The sequence below is a fragment of the Talpa occidentalis genome, unplaced genomic scaffold (assembly GCF_014898055.3).
Source record: "Talpa occidentalis isolate TD23 unplaced genomic scaffold, MPIMG_talOcc4v2.1 talOcc4.7, whole genome shotgun sequence".
Lineage (NCBI taxonomy): Eukaryota > Metazoa > Chordata > Mammalia > Eulipotyphla > Talpidae > Talpa > Talpa occidentalis.
Window position 1 is genome coordinate 111,157,031 of NW_023605083.1, and position 27,337 is coordinate 111,184,367.

The following is a 27,337-nucleotide window of genomic DNA, read 5'->3' on the forward strand; positions in this document are numbered from 1 at the left end:
CAAATAGTGTGATAACAGTTACATTAGTGTGCACAAAACAATACCTCTGCCTATCAAGAAGAGATTTGTAAGGACAAATATTAAACTCACAGAAGAGATTAACTTGGTGGTAGGGATGGGACATTGGGGGAAGGGTAAACCCTGACTTTTTCTTTTATGTAACTCTGAATTCTGTTGTTGAGGGTTTTTTCCCCCCTAAATGATGAAAATGCCCAAAGTATGCTTTACAGCATAGCTATTGGAGAAAGGTTTTAGGATGGTTGAATAGTAATCTGGCTGGATCTGGTAACTTCTTCCCAGTGGAGGAACACAGGAAGACTAAGGATACAAAGATTGTAGCAGCTTGGAAGAAATGACTCTTGAGCAGCCTTGCTGTTATCTCTCTCATTGGATCTGCTATTTTACCCCCATCATGCATTTAGTGGCTGAAGTTACTGCCACAAATATCTTTCCAACCACAAGGTATAGGAGTACAAAAAATAATATAAATTACTAAGCAATGTGCACACAAATCCTGTGAAATCTGTTTTTTTTTTAAGTCTTGTGAAAAGATTACCCAAGTGATGAAGTTATGATCAAGTTCACAGTATCATTATGAATTATTGACTGTGGGTTTTAATGTGCAAATGGTGGTGTCTTCCTCCTAGAAGCTACAATGCCCTCCAGACATCTCCCTGGAATTCTTTGGCTTCCTCCTCTTCGAGTAAGAAATGGGAGGTGGTGGTTGGCAGAAACACTGGCCTGTTCTTTGCAGAAGCAGATATACTGTCAGTTCCTGAAATGCAATTTCTGCAAGGAAAAGTGCTTTTTCATTTTTTTAATGCCATCAAATGAAGTGCAATTAAATAATTTGTTATTCAAGCCTTTGTGTAGAGGAATTAAGGTGGCGGTTTTTAATCCCTTAGGGAAGGGTGGGGAGGGGACCATTCAAACCAGGGAACTGCCCACACGCAGCTAAGCAACTGCAGCAGCATCTTGTAATTAGCAAACCTCACAGTGTGACCACTTCAAGGATCACTTTCTGAAAAAACTAGAAATATTTCATCCTGTGGATGGAAAACAGATGTTGCATTTACACCTGTTGTAGGATACCCTCCTAGGAGCAGCAAAATCACTTTTGAATATGTTTTCTGCTTTGGACCTGCAGAGAAATGACATATACTCCATGAATGTGAGCTTCAGGCAGGTTACCCAGTGAGGAGAAAATGCACAGTGAAGTTCTGGCATTTGTCCAGAGCATCAAAGCTTGTGAAGTGACCTGAGTTTTGCTCTGTAAACCATGAAAATTGCTGAGATGGGACCAAAAGGTGCAAGAGGTCTTTGAATGCAAAGAGGAAACAGCCAGAAACAGTAACTCCCTTAGCCCCATTTCTGTGCATTCAGTAGAAATTCAGGCAGAAAAATCCAGTGGGTCTCACTCAAAACTGGTTCCTGCTTTTTACTGAAATTGATGCTTCAAATCTCCTGTGATGCCAGCTGGCCTGGCGCATGTGCCCCCAGGGCCTGAAGAAGGTTATAAAGAAATGCTCTTAAGATTTCTGGATATCAACAAACTCTGGGGAAAAAACCCCCGACAACCATGCTCCACATGTTGATGAGTTGACTGTAAACAAGTGAGAAACAGAAGGATTCAGATGGGGTTTATTTAAGCATGAAGGGGAAAAACATCCAGTTGTCAAAATAGACTCGAGGTTTGCTGAAACCAAAAAGTCTGGAGAGCAGTGCGAGATGTTGTTGCCAAACCCTAAATACTGCAGGGGTAAGCCTTCCCTCTCACCAATTAGATAACTGCCATTTCGTTCTGTGGATTTCTCAATTGTTTCTTCTTTTTTAAAAACAAACAAAATAATTAGCCTTGTTTCAGGGTAATTTTGCTAATATTTCCACAATTAAATAATTACTTCAACCCTGAATTAAAAACTGTCCTGCTGTCACTGGGTACAGTAGGCTGCCAGCTGTTTTAAATAACCCTTGAGAGCAGTCAGGTTAAGGGCTCAATTTATGACCTTATAAATTAACACAAGGAAGCCTATTCCATAATGCAACAGACAATTCTATTTATAATGCTTAATTAATCCCCTCCAGTCACTAACAGAACCCACTTGTGACCTTTCGTTTCACCCTCACCCAAAAGCAAGTCTCCTGAGATAGGAAGTGTTAATATGTGAATGCTGATAGAATTTGCTGACATTATGGTCAAGTATTAAATGGCTGACAGTCTGGATAAATGAGCTCCTGATAGCTTACTAATCAAATGTAAGAAGAAAATGTCAAGTTGGGCAGCACTGATGAAGCCCTTCATCAAAATCCCTGAGCTGGAGAGAGGTAGAAAGAGCAGCAAATGCCCACATCTGCCATTGCCTGCAAACACTTGCTCTGGATTTCAGAAAGTCGTGGCAGCTGAGGCAACTAAGAGAAAGTGTCAGAATTGTATGAAAAGATGACTGTGTGAGGCTATTCTGGGTGGCTCCATTATCTGTTGTTGCTAATATCCTAAGGCTGTCTTCTCTTAGATTGAGACAGAAAACCCAAAGTAATAACCTGTTCAATGCTGTCTTACCTAAGGTATTAGAGTAGAGTTATACAGAAAATTCCAAGCATGTCAAAAAGCTACAGGGTGTGGGCAGAGTACTGGTTGCAGAGTAAGGAAGTTCTGTTGGAAATAGGGCCTGGGAAGGGGAAAGGAACAACAGACACCATTTGGACATCAGTGTGGCCCGAGGCAGCAGTAGTGATCTGAACGCAGAAATACTGCCTGGCATGTTGGAATATGTGTGGAGAACTTTCTCAGGCTTTAGTACTATTTTGAGTGTTTCCATATAGCTTCATGAATTAGAAATTAGATGTCTTTCTTTTTTGTCCACCATGTTCAGGAATGATACTTCTGGCTCTCCTGTGAGTCTCTTGGCAAGTGCCTTAACCCATTGCCTTCATTCTATCCACAGAGTGGGTGTCATTACAGTACCTATCTCATAGGGTTGTTGTGAGGATTAAATAGAATTAATGAATAGAAAAACTTTAGACAGTGCCTGGCACCTAGTAGGATCTTTCTAAACCTTGGCCATTCTCATCAGTTCATCTCTGCACTTTCTCCTCTGAGCTCTCTCTCCTTCCCCAAAACTGTTAGAGCAGCCAAGCCAGGCTACCAGTCCTCTCTTCTGAATAGCTTCCTAATTCATTTCCTTAGTCTAAATCCACATCTCTTCTGATATGTCACACACAGTATTGCCACCTGAATCTTTCCAAAGTCCACCTCTGATCTCGCCCCTATCAGAGTTCTTCAAATATAGTCTAACCCCCTTAACCTTGACTTCAAGCCTCATTTCATTCCTACCATCCTGAGCCTCTGTTCACTTCCTAATCTTCCATTTCTCAGCACTTTCTCCTGAGCTCTCCCTCCCCTGGAGTCACACTACTTTCTCTTCCTCTACATGCTACCTTATTCTCCTATGCTTGTTCTAGTATGTTCTTGCACTTATACCTGTGCTTACTGTTTTCTCCAGTAGGAATTTACTTCCCTGGCATGTTCAATATCTTCTGGCTCAAATCCTAGTAATCTTGAAAGTCAGGCCCAGATGCTACCTCCTCCCTGGTGTCTTTCAAGTCTTATCATTTTATGATACCATTTTCTTTCTTGAACACCATTGTACTTTATCTTTCCTAAACAAACAAACAAAAAACCCTAACAAAACTTCAACCCTAGTTACTGCCATTACAATTATCAGTTGTATCAAAAATCAATTTAAATGCCTCCCTTTCAGAAGGTTTCCTATCCCAGCCTCTAGGGATCATGGATGAAGACTGCCTCTACAGTGTGTCTAGCTCAGTCTTGTCCCAAATTTATGTGATACCCAGAGCAGGCCTTCTCCAAATAGCACTGGAATAGAAAGAGTAATTGAGGGGCACAGAATGACAGCCCGGTCTTGTGGTTCATCCTTTCTGTGATTAATTCTCATTCACGTTATTGCTCCTTTCATGAGTGCCTATGGAAATATTTCAACTCCAAAAGTAAATGGGATGAAAAAATCCTATCAGGAAAAACAAACATGCAAAATGCACACTTGATCCCCAAACAACAGATTTCTTTTTTAAGAAGGAACAATGAAAAAAATATCTGGAGTCCAGTACCTTTATATCTAGTTACTACAGCTGCGTTGACACTAAGAGGCTCTTGAAAGCTGACAGTGAGTGATGTGCTGCTGGTTACCATGAGACAGGCGTTGGTTGGCACCTCGGGGGCTCCTGGGACAGAAGGAAACACACAAGGATCTTAACATAGCAAGTCCTTTTCAAACAATGTTCCCGCCTCTTCAAAGGATACCCTGAAACACACACTATGGAGATATTTGTTTGTAAAGCCTAATAGCTTGTGCTTTTGAACATTTTCATTAGAATTCTCAATGGTCTTTATTTGTTGCCATCATGGTTTTATTTGAGCATTAGAACATCTTCTGAAGGGGTAAATAATACCAGTTAAGCTTCCCAAAGTATCCTGGAAACACAATAGGAGATCGGGCTGGACCAGTGAAGAGGTGGCCAGAAACTGTCAGCAGGAAGCGATGCTATAGACAGGCACAGTTCCATTTTGAAAAGTTCTTTCATGTAAGTCATTTCTTTGGATCCTCTTTACATTCCTGCTGAGCTGAAAGGGCAAGTGACATCCCCACTTTTAGGATGAGAAAATTGCAGTCTAAAGAGACCAAATCACTTGTTCAAGGATACAGCGAAGGCATAGCTAGGATGAAAGCCCATGGCTTTGGGATTTCTGAGTCTGGGCTTTTTTCCAGCATGGACTGCTAACTTGCTTTGCTCTGTTACATCAAGTAGGGTTTTTCTAAGAAAGAATTCATGGACAAATGTCATGTCCTTGAACCTTGGGTTTTAAATGACTCCCAATGACTTTAGGCTTTCCTTAGCACTCAGCAGGTGTTTTGTAATTTAGAAATTAACCCCAAAATGGCATCAAGTCAAAAAATACAACTGCCAGTATGAATCTGTCCCAAATGAGGCACAATAACAGATGGATTTATGAAAACTATTGCTGAGTGTTTTTTAAAAGAAACATGTATGAACATTGCTAGAGAGGTTGTTAGTACTGAAAACAAAATCTCATTTATGTTAATTTTTTGGCTTTAAGAGAAAGGGTTAGGCCTAGATTTGATACCAAGTATATAGTACTACTTTATTTATTTTTTAATATATAGTACTACTTTAATTTTAGAAATTAAGTTTTATTGTAAGTACAAAGGGCAGGTTTGTTAAGGAAAAAGGGATATTTGCAGTTATTAGAGGGCAAGAGGCTGCCTTTTGAAAGGGGCACGATTATTAAGAGAGAGACACTGTATAGACACAGGTGGCTAGTCTTGGGGTAAGGTCTGTGACACAGTACTACTTTAGAAAAGAGATTTTTACTGCCTTTGGTCTTTGTCTATATCACAGCAATGTTCCTGGAGCAGGTGCAGATAATCTTCAAACTAATGAACTGACCGTTCCCTTATATGTAAAATTTCAAGTCTAACAATTTTTTTTTGGGGGGGTGGCATTCAAAGAAGGACTCCCTTTGCAGTAAGAGTTCAATACTCCACACATGTTTGATATAAGTATGTAAAATTTGTATCAGGAGCTGTACTAATCAGTACCTTCCTTTACTCCTGAGTATTATCCAGAACAAGGTTTTTCTTAAAAGAATTGGTAGCGGATAGTCATGCAGACAAAGCAGAATTCATAGGTTGATTGACTGTCCTCTTTCTGCTTGCATTAACTGAAAGTCTGTTTATATAAGCTCTATATAAAAAATGCAGTAGAGTTGAAAACAACTTAAACTTTAGCTTGCAGCAAAAACTGGACAAATAGGCAAACAAATATTTTTCCACCTCCACATCCCAAAATATAGCCACTTAGGGCATCAGCCCATCCAGGTCATTAGGCGTTAGGGCGTAGCGGGTGGAAAGCACTAGATGAGTGTGACGTGGTGGAGGGAGGCCAGAGGCACTGAAGCCTCATGGCTGTAGTCAGAGAACCTATCAGGAGCCAGAAAATCAAGCAAGACAAAAGATCCTTTTACAGCCTCTCAGAGCCCTTGCTCCAAACAGGCTGACAACGGCCATCCGTGACCCTGTAGAGCTGCAAAAAATCAGTAAAAGAAGGCCTGGCTGTCTCAAACCAAGGTTTGGCCTAGTTAAGCATCGAAGTCATCTGCTTATACTCACTGGCATGTTCGAAGCCCGTTTTCATGCGTCTGTACAGCCGATACCTCCACTCCCAAGCTTTCAGCTGTTTCTCTTTCTCTGTGTTGTCCAGACTGAATCCTTCATTCTCCACCTGAGCAGACAGCTCACTCACCCTCTCCTGGGCCTCCTGCACCAGCGTGTTGAGGTGCATCGCTCGACTTTCCAGGCTGACGACTGAAGGGAAAGACAGGGGATGACTCCGTTTTCTTTCTGGGGAAATGCTGCTTCTTGGGAAGGATATCTGGGAATATTCTATGGGTTTTGCAAAATGCTTGGGGCAAGCAGGATCTCTGCTATTAGCTATCTACTTATGATAAGGTCTAATTAGTGACATTTGTTTTACAACTAGATTAAATGACAAATCCATTTAATGAATTTTAAGGACAAATCCATCTTACATAGGTAAGATGTTCCCATTGCTTTCTGATCCCCCCAAATAGCTAGTCACATGTACCCCCAAATAGCTGTTTAGCAATTATTTAGAATTACACTATGGAGTTACCATGAGGACCACTTCTAATATAGATTGTATGCATTTGTTTCTATAATCATCAGCGCTTAGGGGCAAAAGCTCTGGAGGGCTAGGAAGATCCTAGGAAAAATCATTGTGAGGCAAGCTGCAGTCTGCTCAGTGGTTTGGTCAATTTTTTCTCTTTTTGGTAGAACCAGATTCAGATTTTCTGCTCTTACCACATTCTGCCCAGCTTCTAGACATTTTTATATGTTTGTCTTACTGGCATAATTCTGTCATTATTAAGCAATCTGTTGTCCAAGGGCCCCACTGTGGCTGCCACAGTAGAGCTAGTGAGTTCTGATGGCTGGATGACTTGGGTGTGATAAGACATTGATCATCAATTATTTTGATCTTTGATTGTGGTCTGATTGGAGAAATGGCCTCTGGCGATGCCCATGCTGAAGAGAACAAGTTCTCCTAGCTCTTGCTGAGAGGTAAAGCTTGTTTTATCAATGCATGAAGTCTTTATTTGATTCACATCGTATTGTTTACCTAATCAGCCCTCATGTGAGTGAATGTTCCTGTCAGTGATAGAAGGTTTCACATTCTTGTGTCAGACTGGGAGTCTGCTTCTTGGGGTTGACGTATGGCTCTTAGGCATGGGAGGATCTGCTTAAGCGGTCACTTGGTTACTTGGGAGTTCTTCTTGGTTAGTGATAAAGAGAAGAAGGCTTCAATAGCCTCAGACAGCCTCATGCAGTCGGGGGCCATCCACTTAATGAATCAGATTAGAATCAAGTTGTGCAGATTTGTCACTGACATGTGTTTGACACCCTCTCCCACCAAAACAATATTTCCCCCTGGTGGGTAGGCAAGAAATCCAACCATTTCATCTTTCTAATTAGGGGGGAAAATATTATGAAGATAACTCAAGTGAAAATTTGTTAGGCATATTTTGAAATGGAAATTAGGTGGTTATATATTCATATTCTCTGTGTTCATAGGCATGTTTGCATTAATTACAGGAAATGAATACTAATTTATTATTGCTCCTGCTCACCATCAGTCTAAATTTATTTACAGATGAGGTCAATGAAAAATTAGTTGAGTCTTTTTTTCTTTTTCTTTCTTTCCTTCTTCTTTCTTTTTAAAGTTGCTGTTTAGAACACTCAGGACTGTGTTTTGCTGCAGATTTGTCATGGTTAATGAATGTTGCTGTAGCAGTCAATCATGTACTCTAAATACTGTCACACTTTTTTTTAAAGCCTCAGTCATGAGCCATGACAGAAAAATAAACAAATAAATATAAAGCTAAAAAACTCTTTCACTGAGCAACTACATTATGCAGAATCCCCCGGGAAGGCTAAAGGAGGCCAGAATAAATGATAATATAAGTGCTGTGGACGTAGGGAAGCAATGATGGTGTATGAACACTGAGGTTCTGGAGAAAAAAAATACACATACACACACGTGGCACATACTCCAGTGGAAAAATTGGCAATATTAGTAGCCTCAAGGTGCAATTTCCTGGAGCAGGGAGATTGACAAGTCAGTACTAAATGCTGTTAATTTAACTAACTTCAGATTAATGGTAGAGTCTGCTATGACTGAAGCCCTCAAACACAGTCTCATTATAGCCTTGCTGGGAAGGTCCTAAATATAGGCATTGACAGTTTAAAACAAATTCGTATACATTTGTGTATTTTTAGACATAGGTTAGGCGTCAGAGTTTGTGTCACAGTTTTCAGGTTGATTAATTGACCCAGTAACTGCACCCTCTACCCACTCTCCCCTCCTCCTTGCACTCCAAATTATAGAGAAAATGGGGGAATTGTCCTTGCTAAGTCATTCAGTGAGCTTTTTATTGTAAGCCTGATGTTTGAATTGCATGCATGCGTCAACACTTGGGTGATAGACACATGATTTATAAAAATAAATTTTTCTAATACTATGAAATCCCCCCTATTAATTTTTATATCCATAACAGTTATTGCTGGTGTGAATTCCAGGTGGCATTTCAGATGGACAGCTTCTCTGGAGCTGTGCTTGGCTCCCCCTGAAATTTTTCCTGCTTTTCCCTGCACAACACATTTTGTTTCTAGACTTTCCCTTTTCTTCTAGGCTGTAGACTTGATACTATTTGAATTGTAGCAGTGAAGGGATTTTATATCTTAAAGATAAAGCATTTTGCCTTTTCACAGGCTAGCAATGGAGATGGATAGCCTTTTATAGCCAAATGAATTTTTCAAGATCATATTCTCAAACTGTGCATCTCAAACTGGGACACCTAAACTGGAGTAGAAATAATATGGTGATGGGGTTGGTGGGATGCAGACGTCATATCTCTGAGGCCACAGAATGATTATGTGCATCTTCCTTGGAGTGTCAACTTTTCCATTTTGATGAAAGCACATTATTTAGAAATTAAAATGAACACTTCTATTATGAGAAGAATGGAAAAATTGCCCCCAAATTGAAAAATTTTTTAAAGAGAAATTTTATAGAACTCTCTCCCTTTTATTTTTTTTTTTTTTCAGTCTAAGTCCCCAGGTGCCTCTGGGACCCACTTGCTTCTGTTGTTAGAGGTAATTCTGTGGACGAGCCGGAGAGACATGGCTTCCAGCCATTTCACCAAGCAAACCTTTTATTATTTTTTTCCTATGGATTTTTTATTAGTTTAATAAAACACTCTCTTTTGAAAGACTTTCTTTATTGACTCAAATCAGCTGACTTATAAAGTAATCATTTTCCTCCCTATCATTAATGACTTATATAACCGCCAATAGAAGCATCTGTTCAGTATGAGATAATCAACATAACAAACTGGGTTAATATATTTTAATCAAAAGCAAATAAATATGATAATTATGTTCAACTGTGTAGCTTAATCTTGAATGATAGTAGTTTTGATGTAGTTTTATCTTGTGTGATAGCGTAGGCCGTTTGATGCCTTGGAATTTTTCTGGCGCTCATTGCTATTTTTACCACCCAAGGATGAGACCCTTTCAACCCCCTTATTTTAAAGATGAAAGAAACAGACCCATGAAGGAAGGGGGATTATCCCAGGTTTTCTTAAAGTCCTTAAACAACTCAATGAACTTCCTCTAGACCAAATGGAATACAAATTAACCTATTATTTACATATTGCATTTTTCTAATTACTCTGGCACAAAATTGGTGAATTCATGTTGGTTGATGGGACATAGAGACTAGCAAGGCTGTGTCTATTTTATGATTGATTTTCCTGCCCATCCACTTTTCTTATTCTTGGATTCATTCCCCTTTCTCTTCCACCCTCTGGATATTTTCCCCTCGAGTCCAGAACTCCTGATCTATTTGCAAGGTTTGGCCTTTTCTCTCTTACTGCAGTTAGTCCCGTCTCCAACCAAGCAACTATCCCTCTGAACAGCCATAACCAGCACAATGGAGGGTCTGTGAGTGTGTGGTGAGCAGTCCGGCTGGGCAAGACCACTCAACGGCTCCTGGAATAGGCTCCTTGCTATTGTGGTGTTTAATGATCAACAGCATTTCTACCACCCAGTGTTTCTGAGAAGGTATTTGTTATAAGACCTGCCCAGCTAATTAACTAGGGAGTAGGGGTGGGGGGAGGGGCTGGAACTTGGTGTTCAAAGAATACAATTACGGTTACTGTTTAAATCCTGAGATAAAAAATGATCAGACTGACTGGATTTTTTCACATCAGAATCTAACCTGTGAATTGTCAGTGACTCATTATTCCTTAATTTCACCCTTGCCCTGCAATTGGTGAGTTTGGGCCTGGTTGCTAATTGTTTAAAGCTTAAAAATATGAGGGTAAAATGTAAACCCGTTTTAATTTTCAATTGAGGTGTCGAGGGAACAATTCATTTGACTGGCTTGAAAAAAATGAATAATTTGTTCATTACGAATCATATACCATTTTGCAATTTAACAGCAACTTTTCTGTTATTATTAGCATTTTCCTTTTTGATGAGAAGAATGAGGTACTATGGTAATTGTTTAATCTTCATGTTATAAAGATCCTTAAGACAACCCCTGGCTGTCTGTTTTGATGGTACCCTGGAGTCCTGTATTATTTTGTCTGTGAGGGGAACTCACTGTTCACCAAGGCAGTCTAGTTAGTCCACTTTCATTTTTTTTTTTTTTTTTAATAGAGGCATGTTTTATTTATTTATTTATTTGTTTGTTTGTTTATACAAGCACTGGGTACAGTCAGAAGCGCGGGAGGGTGAGAGAGTCCACTTTCATTTTAAAGTATTTTTTTAAATTTATTTATTTATGCATACAAGAACTGGGGTACAGGCCAGAGATGTGTGTGTGGGGGGTGAGAGGATTCACCAGAGACAGAGTGGGGAGCAGAACAGGTGGACTGACTGAAATGCACTGCTGAGGAGAGCAGCTGGCAAGACAGGAGAGGTCTGCTGTGCCATGTGGGTCAGCTCCCTGGCCCAGGATTGAACTCATGCTGCAGAGGCTGTGGATAGGTTCACAGTGCTGTGCTTAACCCCCTGTGCCATCAGGGAGGCCCTCTTTTTAAATTTGGATTTAAAAGAGTTTGCTTATCCTGAGCTGAAATCTGCTTTCCTATTATTTCTAAAGTGGAGGCAGGGTGGTAAATGGCTTTGAGTCTTATAGATTAAATGCCGTGATTATGAATGAATCACCCAAACCAGTTCCATTGCCATCTTGAGTGGCAGAATAATAGTACCACTCTCATAAGTTGTGGTAAGTTAATGATAGTCTTTACATTGAAGGCTCTTAATTAGTGGAGGTTTGTATCATTATTATTACAGCAATTGGCCTGTGTTATGTTTTTGAGGCATACACACACACATCAAATGCTTGCTTTATAAAATATTAGCTCTGTTCCTTCCATTAAAACAATCTCTTGCTAGATAAAAAATTTTCTGTGGCAGGTACCATTCAGAAAAATATTACTAAGTGGTGTCCGTTTCAAACCTGTCTGTTATTTCAAAGTAGAAAACAAGGTCATTTAGGTATAAGCCTTGTACTGTAAGCCAATATCCTTTGGACAACCAAGAATAAGAGTTTTCAGGTAAGAACATCAAAAGAAATCATACAGAATTACTCCAATAAGTACATGTTTTTTAATTCAAAAACTCTCATACCAAAAAAAAAAATTCAAAGCATTAAGTTTCAATTTAGTTGTTTAAAATTCACTATGGCTTCACTTGGGTCTCAACTTGTTTTATTTTAAGGTTTTTCCCAAGAACTTTGAGAGTGTGGACCCAAAAAGGTTTTAGAGATTTGGGGATGAAATGTTTCATTTTAATTACTATGGAACTTTCTTCGCTTAGTACTCATTATACCCTATTGATGGTGCCCTGGAATATTCTTTTCTGTTACTTTCCAGTAGAATGTGTATTCACAAAGTATAGGCTATAACTGGTAGTTCTTTTAATAAGTCAGAGCCAAGGACACAGAGAGGGACTTTCTATCTAGGTCTCTCAGACTCCAAGAGACAAACAGATACCTCTTAAAGAAATTATTTAGAAAATTCAAAGCAGATTATCTGATGATGTTAAAAGGAGCTTAATTATGAAACAACATAACTATATTTTCTGTTAATATTTTTTCAGTGCTGTCCAACAGAAATATATTATGAGTCACATCATTTAAAATTTCCTAATGCAACATTACTTCAATAAAAAATTAAAAAATAAAATTTTAATGTTAGTGACATTAAAAAGGCAATAAGAAATAGATGAAATTAGTTTTAATAATATATCTTAGTTAACTCAATAGATCCAAAATATTATCTTTTCAACATGTAATTAAGGTAATATTATTACAGAGATGTTATATATACATATGTATAAATACAAATATATATATTTTCAAGGCTTAACCTTGAAAATCCAGTGCAAATTTTCAGTTATAACACATTTTAATCTGAACTGGACATATTTTAAGTACTCAACAGTGATAGTGATATGTGGCTTGTGGCTCTTATGCTGGACAGTATATTTTTAGAACAAAAATTCTATAAATTTTAGAAAATGCTTGTATTTGCATATTTTCACAACACAAACTATACAAAAAATGGTTAAAATATTTAAATTCTTTCCCAGAAACTTGAAGTTTGTTTTATTTTATTTTTGAGTATTGTATTAACCTATATACAGAGAGAGAGAGAAAGAAATATATATTATATATTATATATATATAGAGAGAGAGAGACCATTTACAGATGTGCCAGGGAAATGTTTGAAAGCTATTATTACATTTAATTCTCAATGCTAGATTGGTAGTAGTGGGGTAGATAATATCTAGGAGTATCCCCAATTATCTCTGCCTCCTGTTAATCACACCTTCCTTTACCATACCAGGACTCTATGCAATCAACACGATTTAGCAGGAAATGCTAATATGTGTCATTTCTGAGATTAGATTATAAAAGGCACTGTTGCTTCCATCTTTGTTGGTCTTTCTCTCTTTCTCAAATAATTTGCTCTGGGGAAAGCAGCTGCCATGTCAAGCAGGGCGTACCCAATGGAGAGACACATGAAAGGAGGGAATGCAGGTTAGCTTGCCAGCAGTCACTCTGAGTAAGCTTGGAAGTGAATCCTCTAGCTCAGTCAAGATTTAGGTTAACAAAAAATAATTACCCTGGGGAAATTTAGGGATGGGGACCTGATTGTGAATCTGTGCATGTGCATACATATGTGTTAGATTGGCTATCAGGGATATCTTGTTAACTTTGTAATGTTTAGTTTCTGACAAAGAGTATATTCTATATTACCTGTCTCTAAAAATTACAAATGAAAGTGAAAAGATAACTAACTCTAGAAGAATAGATGATTGGAAATTTGGTTGTGGTGACCTGATTCTGAGATTTAAGGTGAAAGCAAATAAAAAGATCAATTCACCTGGTGTTTGTTAATAGCATTCCCCCCAAAAGAAATAATATTTTCACACTCATCAAAGGAACTAAGCTTGGGGTCCATTCAAATCAATACAAACTTATTGAGCACCTACTGTCTGCTGGGGCTACATGATGAATGAGACAGACAAGTTCTGCTCTTGTGAGTTTAAATTATAATGCTGGGAGACAGAAAATAAATGGAAAAAAATACTGAGAAAAATATATAATAATGGGACTCTGCAGAAAATTCAAATGAAGTGATGCAATTAGAGACTTTAGACTTTGAACTTGTCATCTAGAGAAAAGCCTTCCTTCAAGTTATGCCATTTAAACTGAAACACAGAGAAGCAGTTGGCCATGTAATGATCAAGGTTCAAAGAATTTCAAGCATTGGGAGCAACTAGCACAAAGCTCCTCTGCTAAGATAATGTGGTGGGTTCAAGGGCTGCAATGGAAGTTGGTAGATGCGGGGTGAGCAGTGTGAGATAAGGTTTTGAGGAGCAGGTTTGTAACTCAGGGTGAGGATTTGTACATCTGTTCTAATGAGGCAGATAAAAAATATCTGATTACATGTGCTGGGGACCTGCCCAAGGCTCATTCTTTACATATTCTTAATGGCTGCAAATCTTTGTCCTTTGAGGGTAGATTTGATTTCAGGAAACCTCACTAAATCATTTGAAGCCAAGTCTGGTGAACATGGAGGGTGATGACGCTAGGCACTGCTGTTTTGGAACAAAAATCAGGTGTGACTCTAAGCAACGAGTCAGATTTTCTCATAAACTGGCTCTGAGGACAAATCCAAAAGTGTTTAGAGCAATGGCAGCACTGTTAGCGCAAGTGTGGGGTCTCCCATGAGGACCATGTTAAAGGATAACATTCGTTTGGATTGTAGACTTTCTGGTGTGTTTGTTTACATAAAGTCAGCCTCATTAGTTTATAGTCACACCTCTTAGGCGAGGCCTGAACCAGTCCCAGAGCCAACATGAACGCTCTACTAGGCAGAAACTAATGGTGCATCCTAACAAGTTGGCCAGAATTGTAACATTGGTGTCCAGTTACAGATACTACTCTGCAATCACACTGTGTAAAGTAACTGAACATAACCAATGTTGGATGACATTTCCTAGTTTCACAGACAGTATCTGAGAGAAGATTAGAGAGAGAAGTTCAGAGAGAGAGACAGAAAAAGAAGGAGGAGGGGCAAGGGGACAGGAGGAGGAGGATCTGGAGAGATGGGAAAATACAGTTATTGGAAGGGTAGAAAGACTAGCAGTGGGGCACTTTCCACCATTCTTATTGGTCCATATTATTAAACAGGGTGAGAATAAAAGCAGGCTACATCTACCACCAAACCCTACAATAGTGTTTAGAAAATAACAGCAAAGGGTGTCCCAAAGTGTAAAATACTAGAAGACTTAAAGGTTTTATCCATGCATTGTGCACACACTATACACATAGCATATATCCATATGTCCTACATTTGACACCTGAAATTCCTAGCAGCAGAAATTCCCAGGGCTTAAAATTTTAACTGAAATTTTCAGAGTATCTTCTGTGTGCTACATGCTAGAGTTAAAAATGAGACAGCAGGGCCTCCGTGGAGGCGCAGCGGTGGAACGCTGGGCTGCGAAGCTCCGCAACCTCTGCAGCGCTGGTTAGATCCCTGGCTGCCGGCGAGGGTCCCACATGGCGCCCAGACCTCTCCTGCCGCGCCCACTGCTCCCCTCAGCAGTGTACTTCATCAGTCTGCCTGTTCTGCTCCCCGCTCTGGCTCTGGTGAATTCTCTCACCCTCCCACACTTCTGACTATACCCAGTGTTTGTATAAATAAATAAATAAATAAACAAATAAATAAATAAACAAATAAATAAATAAATCTTAAAAAAAAAAAGAGAGAGAGAGACAGCATCCATGTGAGGACTCAAATTTCTGATGGTAAATAGCCCAAAAGAACTAGTTTCTTTATAATTACTGTTTATAGGGCCTAGATGATGTTGAATAAATAGCTGTCTCAGAAAGGGACAAATTCAAGAAATGACAATTCAACAAATTCCTCCTGGAGATGGTTGAACTGTGATTTGAGAGTAGGGGCAGGATACGAGTTAGTCGGTATAAGGGAGGACTTTATAACGGGGGCATTCACTTACGGAGAGATGTCTTCCTTAGATAGCAGTTGTTTAGTTGAGCCTGAGTTATGGCAACTGGGTTACTGAGTGTCTGAAGCAATCAGGACATAGCCTCCTGGTGTCCTGAGGTACTTCTGCACATTCGCTTTCCTAGGTCTAGTCCTTAAAGGTTCCATGCCTGTTTTCTGAGCTGAGCATACCAGTTTGAGATTGTGCTTGGGATTCTACTTTAATAATGACTCATGTTTTCTTCTAGAAGGAGTATTATTTTGTACTGTTTGCCTGTAGGTGGGAGGAACAGAGTAAAGTCCTGAATAAAGACAGTAAATCATAGTGGGCTGGGATTCGGTATATATTTAACTTTGGGGCAGTGTGCAAGCTTGGGTGGCCACTTCTGGGACTTTCTCTCTGAATAAGGAAATGTACATGGTTGAGTGCAAAGCCATGTTTATGAAAATACCCCCATATACTGTATATGATTGAGGAGCTAATGACTGGACGGCAGACCTGACCTGGCTTAGGAGATAGTCCCTAAACTCATCTGTGTCTTTGTGAATCCTGAAGAGAAATGGGAGGATTATAGAGGGATTCTTGCTTGGCGTAGTGGAAAGAATGAAGTTCACTGGGGAAGGGAAAAGGGAAATTAACCCTATTAGAAAACCTACACTCTGCTTTGAAATACTTAGCCATTATTAGAAGACGAGCAGCTGGAGAGTCAGGAAAGGAAGAAATTAAGCTTCTACTATGTGGTAGTGAGTGTGCAAATGCTTTTCCACAAATACTGAGCATTTAATACAGAAGATATGAGTCCAAATACTAAGATTCACCACCATTAGCTTTGTGGTATTAGGTGAATTATTTGACATTATTTTCATTCCAGTCTCCACATTGGGCAAAATGAGGAAATGAATTCCATCTCGCAAGCCGGTTGTGAGTCTAACAAGATGATGCAAGTGAAAGCATTTTTGCAATGTGTAAGATACTCTGAGAACTTAAGGTCTCGTGGTTATTTTTCATCTCTTATATTCTGCTTCTACACCTTCTGGGGAACAATTTGCAGCAGGTGTTTGCTTATCTGGTTCTGGCTGGATGACTGTGGTTTTCTCATGGGCTGGCTCATACTCTTACAAGAAGTGATTCTATTCTTTCGCACTTGATATATGAAGTGAATTAAAAATCCCTGAGAACAGATTGTGTTCTATCCTGCCTCTCTCCAACAAGAAAAGGTGCATACAACAAAACAAAGAACTACACACCACAGGTTTAGCAAACAGCACAAAGGAAAAGAGTCAGGGGCAGGGGCTACAGCTTTCCATATTGGTCATTTAGAAGTTTTGCATAGAAGGATCATTAGTATTGGTGTCCAGTAATAGTCTTGAACTTGAGTCCTTAACATCCTTTTTATTTTCTAGATGTGTGACTTTTTGTTAGTCACTTAACCTCTCAGAATACCAAATTCTTCTTCTTCTTCTTCTTCTTCTTCTTCTTCTTCTTCTTCAAAACATAGCTAGTGACATCTTCCTGAAGCACTAGTGTGAAAACTGGAGAGAATGTATTAGAGATGTCATAGGTACTTAATCAATATTCCTTTGACACTCTTACACATGTGGGAGTCTAGACATGGTACTAACGCTTTGACTTCTTGAGTGGACAAGGTGACTTAGATGTCGATTTCCTGTTGCCTAAGACCTGCAAGACTTTATTTTACGGCTTTGTGATGTAGTGTGGTTATCATCCCAGAGGAAGGGAGGAAGGCCAGGGACCTTTTGAACAAATTTGCTTTCGGTCTAACTAGATATTTAGTTTTTGGTTTCTTTTATGGAAAGTAACTTATACATGGTGTGGGGGCTTGGGAATATTGGAAGTCTTACTGGTTTTACAGAAATTGCAGAGTTCTTTGTAGCATCTCCGATAAGTAAGACTAGTATTTCACCCAGCCCAAGGCAGGCAACATCTGGATGATTGCCCTGTTTCTATTAAAATGAGAGAGTCTACATTTTTTGTTTTCAGACCATTTGATTTTCTCTCCACCATCTCACGAGGTCTTTGAGACACATTGCAGCATAAATTGGAAGGTGGCAAGTAAGCTTTTTTTGGCTTCTTCTATCCTTATATTATCATCCCTCCACTGCCTCCAGTTCCACTACAGAGTAGTAGCACTGTGATGATGGAGTTCTTGTTTAGAAGCCCTGATCTGACTGAACCCAAGTCCTCTTGGACATGGATGCTATGAGCTTAGTATTTTTAAAATAGCTGGTTGATTGATATGATACAAGGATTGGCCTCGTACCAAGTCTTTGGGTGGCAGTGTTTTTATGAAATTTAGGAGCAGAGATGTGACCTTTTACTATATATTTGCTTACTTCTTTCAGCCTTCTGGGTCTTACCACTTGGAAGTAAATGAATCATCATTAGCGATGAGTGTACTTTTTTCTTTTAGGAGACATAGAAACTGTGGCTCAGAGACATTATGGTCGTGGGGCCAGAGAGTCTGTACCATGGGGAATGTGAGTGCCTGACTTAGAATGGGGCTGTGAGGGCTGAAGGAGTCAATATATTGAAAAGGTCAGAATGGTTCCTGTCATAGGGTGAGGACTGCATGACTTATCTCATCCACTCCCAAGGGAGTTCTGCCATGGCCCCAAGTATCTTCTTTCACAAGGATTATTAGTTGTACTTCAAAATACATCCAGAAGGAAGCCATTCTCAAAAGATAACATAGTATAGGGTTCCATTTGTGTATAGGGTTCATTTATATGAAATGTCCAGAATAGGCAAATCTATAGAAGCAGAAAGCAGATTAGTGATCACCTAGGGCTGGGAGGAGAGGGTAACTTGGAAGACGATAGCTAAAAGGTATGTAATTTCTTGGGTGGTGATGAAAATATTCAACAATTGATTGTGGCACTGGGTGTACAACCCTGCACATGTTCTAAAACACCACAGAATTATTCACTTTAAATGGGTGAATTGTATGGCATGTGAGTTATATATTTAATAAAATCATTTTAACATCCAGCCAGAATTCCACCCCTGTTCAGTCACCATCAATGTTTCCATGTCAGTACATGAGCCACTGGCCCCTATCTCCTGGACTGCTATCTAAAATAGTCTCCTAGCTGATTGTCACGATTGCCCCACTGCTGTCTGTTCTACTGTAAAGATCTTCTAAAATGTAAAGCAGAAGCTTTAAAATGTAAAATTTAAGCATTCACCTGCTTAAATTTCTTACCATGGCTTGCCAGGTACTCCCTGATCTGGTGCAGATGACTCTTCTTCAGCCACCCCACCTCCTTTGTCCTTTGTTCACTTTTCTATAACCACATTGGCCTTCAGATATGTCAATCTAACTCTTGTCTGCTTCAGCACCTTTCTACTCACTGTTGACTCAGCTCAGAAGTGACCCCTACCTCTTTCATGGCTCATTTAATGCATCACAGAGGCATTTCTTGTCCAACCCTCTTTAAAATAGTCCCTTTTCCATCAATCTATAGCCATTTTATTTTTTTCCATAGCATTTATCAGTATTGGAAGTTTATATTTTAATCGATATATTTACTTGCTTATTGGAAGTGTCCACTACTGGATAAGTTCTGTGAGGATAGGGATTCTGTCTTACTGACTGCTGCATTCCTCATACCTAGAACAGTGTTCTATAATTAGTGTTTGGGAATGAATAAAGAAGCCATCATACTGACTGTGGATACAAAGACTAACATATTCAATCTTTGTGTGTATTTCTTATTCTGTAGCCTCATTTGCCCTATCACACATATTTTAAGTCTTGGGTTAAATTCTTAGAGGGAAGTTCCTTGGAGACTCCTTTTCAATACCATCCAGTGTGTTCTGTTTAGAATATAACTTGATGCTTCCTTTGACTGATAAACACTATCACTATTTGCATGAAAGTACAAGGAAAACTGTAAAGGATTTCAGAGTTTGTGCTCTAAGGTCAGCAATGGCAATTTCAGTGGTACTATTAAAGCTGTTTTTCCCTCTCAAGTTTACTTACAGTGTGGACTTTCTCGGGCTCCTGTCTTCAGAAGAATCTTAGCAATCGGCACATTGTTGGTCATGATGGCGATATCCAGTGGTGTCAACCCCTCACTGTTAGGTGTGTTGAGATCTAGTTCTTCTGGGGTATATTGATACAGAAGGATCTGTACAGCATCCATGTCCTGCTGTTCAACTGCTTCAAATATGGCTTCATTGCCTTGGAAGTTCTGCAGAAAAACAAAAGCAGGTTGGCACAATCTCATAGACCATTGTCACTGTAACTTAGCTGTTTTGAATTCTAGGGACTTCTTCAGTAACTACATTCCCACTTCTAAGAGGTATAAATGCAATTTATCCCATGGCCTCCAAGGTAAACACTGTGGGGGGCATCCCTCCATCATTTCTAATGGGCTTTGAACAGATCTGTACATTTAAATGCATTGAGACAATACAGAATGGCATGATCAATCTATTCATTAGAGCAAACACCAACTTTTCACCACCCAATCTTCTGTGGAATACTGCTTGATAGTTCAATAAAAGGTATTCAGTGAAGAAAGTAGCATGGGGGTCAAATAAATTTGGTAAGCACTAGATTAAATCAAGTTACCATAGTATTTTACTGTAAGGGCTTTCGGGTTCTAATTATTTTAACATTCAATTATTGACCCTCTAAGAGGTAGGAAATAATTTGTTCACAGAATATACTTTTCATTGCATTTGTTTTAATTGCCCTTTGAATAATGTTCTATAAGAACACAGCTTGGGAAATGCTGACATAGGTGACGTAGTGCAGGTAGTTTTAATTATGACGAGCGTGGGACTGAGAGTGTACTTTCTCTGTTTTTCCTAAACTCATCCCTCCATCTCTAGCCCTGCATCTCTATTGCTCAGTTACATTTCTTGCCTGAACCAAAACTGTGAAGACTTGCTGCTAGACTGAGTCTTCTCCAGCTGATGCTCCACACAGATGCAAGAGTATTCTTTCTAAAATACACAATATTTCATGTCACTTCCCTATTTGCAATTCTCTAATAGTTCCAGATTGCCTAGAGGCTGCTTCCCAAACTCCTAGGTATTTTGCATCAACACCTACATTTCTCAAATCAGAACCTTGAACTACTCAACCCTCATATGTGGGGCTCAAAACATGCTGTCCAGGGAGGGTTTCGGTGTGTGGGTAATAAATTGACTTGGCGCCTGAAAGAGGCAAAAGCTGAATATTTGTGGTATACAAATCACTTGTAGAAATAAATAACAATAATATGGCTCCTTTGAAAAGTTCTTTCAGAGGATTAATAGTAAACAAAGGAGAAAAGCTCTGGAATTCTTTCAAATATTTCTGTAGCTCACGGGAAAAGACCACAACATGTGCTATGTATACATCTGTCTGGTCTCTAAGAGTTTTGTGGTTTAAAAAAAAAAAGTCAAAATACCATTGATCCTGACCTAGCATAGTGATCACCTGATTAAAGTGTGGAAGGTCTTGAGCATCTAAATATATAGGTTGGCAAGTTTATATTTTTAGTCTCATCAAAATTTGATTCTTCCTATCAAAGGCTTCAGGTCAGCTTAGCTGAGTACATAACACATGATTGAAGTTGGAGGAAAATATAAAACTATTATGCAAATGCCTGGCATTGGAGACCTTGGGGATAGAGCTATTTTGGTGTGCAGCTCTCTTTGCTACAGTACAATCTGCTGAATGGAAAAGGGTTTTGTCGACAATCTGCCAACTGAACAGACTCTGAATACTTAGGCTGTAACTCAGCCACCACCAAGCCTGCCTGGAAGATGAGTGTGAAATGAGAAAGCAAATTAGAAAACAAATGAGTACAAAACTAATATGCCTCCCTGTCCACAGTTGTGTATTTGTTTGTGATTCCTAGTATGTCTAATTTCTCGTGTCTGTATTTGCTCTCAGTGTTAAGTCATTTCCTCTTCCATGCTTTTGTTGGCAAACCCCAGCACAAGTCTATCATTTCAGTTTTAAGCTCAAACAAATGGTGCCATTACCCCCCTGCAGAAATACTCTTGTCGAGCATGTTAATATAATGCCCTCATCTTTCACAGAGGACCAATATAAGAAACTACCATATGAGAATGTTTGTATCATCACCAATACTACCCTTTGCTTTCCATTTCATAATTCACTTGACTTCTTAAAAAGACCAGAAGACTTAGTCACAGGAAATATTCAATTCTACCAGTAGACAGATTGAATTACTTTCATTTATCAGGTAGTGGGATGCTACAGCCTTTTGTGTTTCCCTTCCTGCTTTCACTGACTGGAAATTCTGAGATAAAGGTATAGTAGTGGTGAGTTTTAGGTACTGTCTTTGACTAGGATTTTATATCTTTAGGTTCCCAATATTTTCTTCTTCTAGTGCTTTCTTTTTTAATCTTTCTTTGCTTTTCTCCACCAACCCTTACCCCTTCCTCCTCTCTCATCTCTTTATTTATTTCCCATTATATAATGCTTATGCATTTTTTGCTTGGATTCTGTCTCGAATGCTTTTGGAAAGCATATGGGGTATACATTATAAATAAGTAAGTAGAATATTGTTCATTCAATACTTGAACACTGGGTCTCCCTGGTGGCCCAAGTGGCTAAGATGCAACCTGTGAAGTTGTCTGCAGCCACGGCAGCACGAGTTCAATTCCCGGCCAGCCAGGGAGCAACCCACATGGCGCAGCAAACCTCTCTCTCCTGTCTCTCCCGCTGCTTCCCTCAGCAGTGTATTTCAGTCAACCTGCCTGTTCAATTTCTCACTCTGTTTCTGGTGGATCCTCCCACCCCTGATGCTTCTGGCATGTACCCCAGTTCTTGTATGCATAAATAAATAAATCTTAAAAAACATACTTGAACACTGGAGCTCTCAGAAAGCCTATTTAATATCATACTCAATATTTGTCAAACTGCTTTTTTTTTTCTCCATTAGAGATAGAAAAATGAAGGGGAAAGAAATTAAGAAAAAGAAGGGAAAACTCATAGCCATTCAAACTCCAGCTAACCACAGTAGATATGTATAGTCCTGCCTTCCCTGACTTTCCTTGTCAATAAAATTGCAGCGATCAGATTCTGAGGTAAATGTGTATCATCTTAGAAACTTCTTCAACCCAAACACAATTGAGCAAATCAAGCTGAGACAAGGACAAAATGAGTTTTATTACCACCGAGGTCTTTCTGAGACTTAGCCGGTCAGTTCTTGTTCTGAAATAGGCTTCATCAAACGAAGAGTGGCTCCCCTTCAGTTTCTCGGAAAGGTTCCTATACAGGCGTTTGGCAGCATTGGGTGATGATGGAGTGCTATGTTTTTTTGACTGAGAAAGATGTAAATTCTGCATTTGTTGGGTCATTTTCACACGGAGGTTCCTAAAAGGAAGAAAATCTGATGTTGTAGCATTTACACAACATAATTGTACATCAACAAATAATTTTATCATTTTCAGTAACCATCTGGATTCCTAATAAAATATTATAGTTGGAAAGGACCCTAGAGATCATCAAATGCAGCTTCTTCATGTTATAGATGAGAAAGCTGAAACCCAGGGATGGAAAGCAGCTTGTTTATGGCCATATAGCTAATTGTTGGCAGGAATGAAATGGCAGTCTCCATTTACTGTGTACACATACACATTTACGTAAAGCATATTTATGACACGACCCTCTACTAAAGGTCTTTTGGTCTCTATCTCACTGGGAGGAAGTATCTCATTTTATTACTTACAGAGTCTGTTCGGTTCCTCTTGGGTGTATGTATTTGGGATCTTTCTACTTACCTCCTTCCAGATGCTGCCCCCTGTTGGGTGTGTGAGAGACTGTGATTGCTCCCTGCAGATCCCCCTTCTCCCGAAGTGTTAATTTGTGCCTGATGTCTGAGACCTATAGGCCTATCCCTGCTCACCCCGGATGCTCCAGATAACATCCTCCAGGTCACTCACAGCTAGAATTCTCCAAGTACTATTTAACTGCTATTCCACAAATTTCTAACCGTGTCCTCATCCATGTCACACCTGAAGTTAGTTTCCAGGAGATCAGACATGCCATTTCAAAAGTCATTCACCATTTTATTGGCTATCAATATTGAAATACTGCTGTTACCAAGGTGATGGCTGCCTCATATGCATATGTATATTGGATTAAAAAATGCATGGATAAAGTTATTGGTCAAGGCAGTTACATTCAGTGTTGCTAGTCGCTACTCCTGGTACAACTTCTGGTGCTTTGGACCCAAATGTTTCTGGAGCATGCTGTTGCTTTTCCACTAGCTTCCTTTAAGCCTCCAATGGAGTGTTCAGTTTGTGGCACTGCCACTGCTACTTAACTGTGACCATTAGATTATCTCCAGTCCTTGTTTATTTTGTAAGCTTATGAATTCTGTAATATAATACCATGCAGAACCTCTTTTATTAACAAAAATCTTTATAGGACTGACTTGAATTATTTCCCAGTTCCTGCAAGATAAAAATCTGAATTCTGTAGGCTCATATACAAATGTTTACAGCTCTAGTCTTATCTCCTCCTGTACTTCTGCATTTGGAGTTTGAGTCTTTCTGACTTCCATAGAGTTCCCTAGGTAATTCAAGCTCTCTCCTACCTTGGAGTCATTGAATACACTGTTTAGCATGTACTGAAATTCCATCTGTGCCTTCACAAGTAAGGAAATCATTAATGATCCTTAGAGTCTATGCTAAATGGCCTCAGACACCCCAGGAAAATGTATGCATTTCTTTACTCATGCACTTATTTTATGCCTGTTATAGTAGATATCTTATTGTATTACACCTGTTTGTCTTTCTATGCATGTCCCTTCTATCTGTATTCTTCTCAAGAACAAGGACTTCCAAGTATTAATTTTTATATCCTCAGCACCTAAAATGTATCTGCCTCCAGGTGAAAGAAATATGACAGACTAGGACAGCATTTGCTACTCTTCCACCTACTGCCTATACGATCTTGGACAAGTCACTTAACATGCCTGAATCTTTCTTTCTTATTTATAAAATGGGGATAATTATAACATCTATATATTATGGTTGTGAAGATTTGGTGAGATAATACATGTAAAGAGCTTGGAATACAGGAATACTCATGAAAGAAATGGTGTTTGTTATAGAAGATACTCAATAGATACCTTAGAATAAATGAATGTACATATGAAAGTCTATTACATGTAATGCACAAAGGATTACCCAGTAAGCTCATTTCCTTTTCATACCTCTAAATTAAGTTTCATGTCTACTAGCACCTATCAACCGTGACTTTCACTTTAACAATGGAGATCCATTTTTGTTCCATTGTTGAATATCTTTAGCCACTTTTAAGTCTTGTTCACAATTTTCTTCAAGACCAAAAGAGTTCCTAGTGCCATACAAGTTGGTCAGGCCTGGTCAGTATTAATCATATCTATCAGGCCCTACCCAGTCTTAGCCAACTGATCATTTTGGTATTTGAGAAGATAATGTAAAGCACTCTCTGTAAGATGTAGTATATGTGGGTGTGTTTTCATACTTAAAAAATATTTTAATTTACACAAAAGCATAAGTGGAAAGTGTAGATGAGTTGATACCTTTCCCCTTCTATCTACAAATCCTTTGTCTTTGATACAATGGCAACTACACTATAATATTATAATATTTCCTCTACTTCTTTCCATCCTCATAAAAACATTCCAGATTGATAGGCAAGCTAGCTCACATGGGGATAGCCTTAACCTCTTTCTTTCTGCCTTCTGTCTCTAGCCTTTTCCTTCAGCATTAATGTCCCAATTCAAGCCATCTGTCTTGTCTACATCATTATCATTCCCAAAATAACTCTACATTCTTTTGTATCTCCCACAGTGCCCAGGAGTCCAGTAAATAAATTCTTGTCGATTGATCAAATTCCAGTAACTTGCCCTCTAACTACTGACACCTTCCCACATGTCCCCTTTTGTCTTTGCTCATCTCCCATCTGTTCCCTTCAGTCAAAAATAGGTTGACTTGCTCTTCTTTTTGACTTCCTTCTCATACTGTCCCAGCTGTCCCTTTCTTCCAGCCATCCTTTTAGCATCCTTCTAGATTTCATCTATCATTAGACTTTCTTTTCCTACTTTGTAGTTAAAATTTTATCTAATGAGAGATACTTAGACAACTTTGTGTTATCTCGTCTCATAACGTGCATGTCCCTTCCAATTAACAGTGCTCTTAAATTTTACCCTTATGAAAAGTGACAGATATTTGAGAAGTCATGTAGCTTTGGTGCTGGAAGTTAGGAGACCCATGCTTAAATCATGACATTGTTATTTATAACCTATGTGATTTTGGACATTATTTCTTTTAAAGACTCTGAGTTTGTTTAATCACATATAAAAAAGAATAATAGGCCATTGCTTCCAGAGTTGTGAAGTTTAAGTAAATTAACAGAAGAATGATTTCTATCCTGTTTGGTACATAGTAATCACCTGATAATGAACAGCAATAATTAAGGTTACCTCAAATGTTCTTCCCAAATGAGAGATAACCAAGTATACTGTGATAATTTAAATAGTTTTCTTGTTTATTTTAAATATTGTCTTGAAATTCAATTTTATGTATTATATTATTTCATTCATATTTTGATAGAAATTATTAGTTTACATGTTTTAATATGTAAGCTTACAGTAACTTATAGTAAGCCAAGTAGGAAGTAGAACTTCATATTATTAGAGGGAAGAGAGGATGAGAGATATGTCTAAAGCCAATTAAAAATTAAAAGAAACAATAAAAATATAAAGAGAAAATGTAAAATGAAGTAGTATGGCTAACACTGAATTTATCTGTGAGTGCACAACATTCAACTGGTTTTCTTTTCTAATAAAAAGCAAAAATCTCAAACAGAGACTTTGGAAAAAGCCAAGTTGTTCCCCTAAAGAAACATTTCACAGAAAGATTAAAAATAAGAGAATGATATGTCAGTGGGAACAGCAAAGTAAAGATCTCTGAAAATCCCCTCTTTCATAAAAGCATTGAGAACATTAGTAAAAATTGTCAGCATCAATTTTTTCAGAACCCTGGAAATTAACCAAAGGTTTGTAGTAATCCAGGAAATGTTTATTCAAGAAAAGTGGCTGAATTTGGTAAGAACAGTGAGCTTTGTGGAATTTTTAACTTTTCTTATTTCTATCTTCCTTATGGTTATCTTGAAAACAAATAGTCTACATTCATAGTAAAAAACAGTGGCCTAGCAGTTACTGGATGGTGCTAAATGGTGATAGAACTCCTTCCAAACCATTTAAAGAGAATTGTCATTATCTGACTTGTCTAGTGTTTCCCTGGAAGACTCCACTCAACAAAGCTTTTCTTTATTTGACCTAACTAGAATCTCAGCAAGTATAAATCATCTTCTTCTTTGGAGTGTTTGCTAGGAAAAAAAAAAAATCAGCTATTGTTTACAATCATAGCTGCCCAAGAATATGCGTAAGAGTAGGGGTAAACAGCATACTAACCAAAAAATTTAAAAGGAACAGCCAAGGAATGAGAAGGCCATAGAGTACTTTGAAAAGCTTTGGCAGGATCTGGGGATCTAGCAGATCACATGCACATCTAGGGGTGGGGAAATTCTCAGAAATTACCCAAGAAGTTTCTAAAATCTCATTTTCTGTCTGACTTTAAGACGCTGTGC

At 38.7% G+C, this 27,337-nt stretch overlaps 1 protein-coding gene across 1 annotated transcript in view; it reads right to left on the minus strand.

The window, feature by feature from the left end:
• Positions 1–27,337, minus strand: part of ANKFN1 (ankyrin repeat and fibronectin type III domain containing 1) — a 577,395-nt gene that overhangs the window by 111,604 nt on the left and 438,454 nt on the right. Inside the window, exons 10-13 of the mRNA XM_054689196.1 lie at positions 22,867–23,068; positions 19,709–19,919; positions 6,210–6,404; positions 4,129–4,242 (exon numbers count right to left, since the gene is read on the minus strand). Coding sequence (XP_054545171.1) covers positions 4,129–4,242; positions 6,210–6,404; positions 19,709–19,919; positions 22,867–23,068 — 722 coding nt within the window. The remainder of the gene's footprint in view (positions 1–4,128; positions 4,243–6,209; positions 6,405–19,708; positions 19,920–22,866; positions 23,069–27,337) is intronic.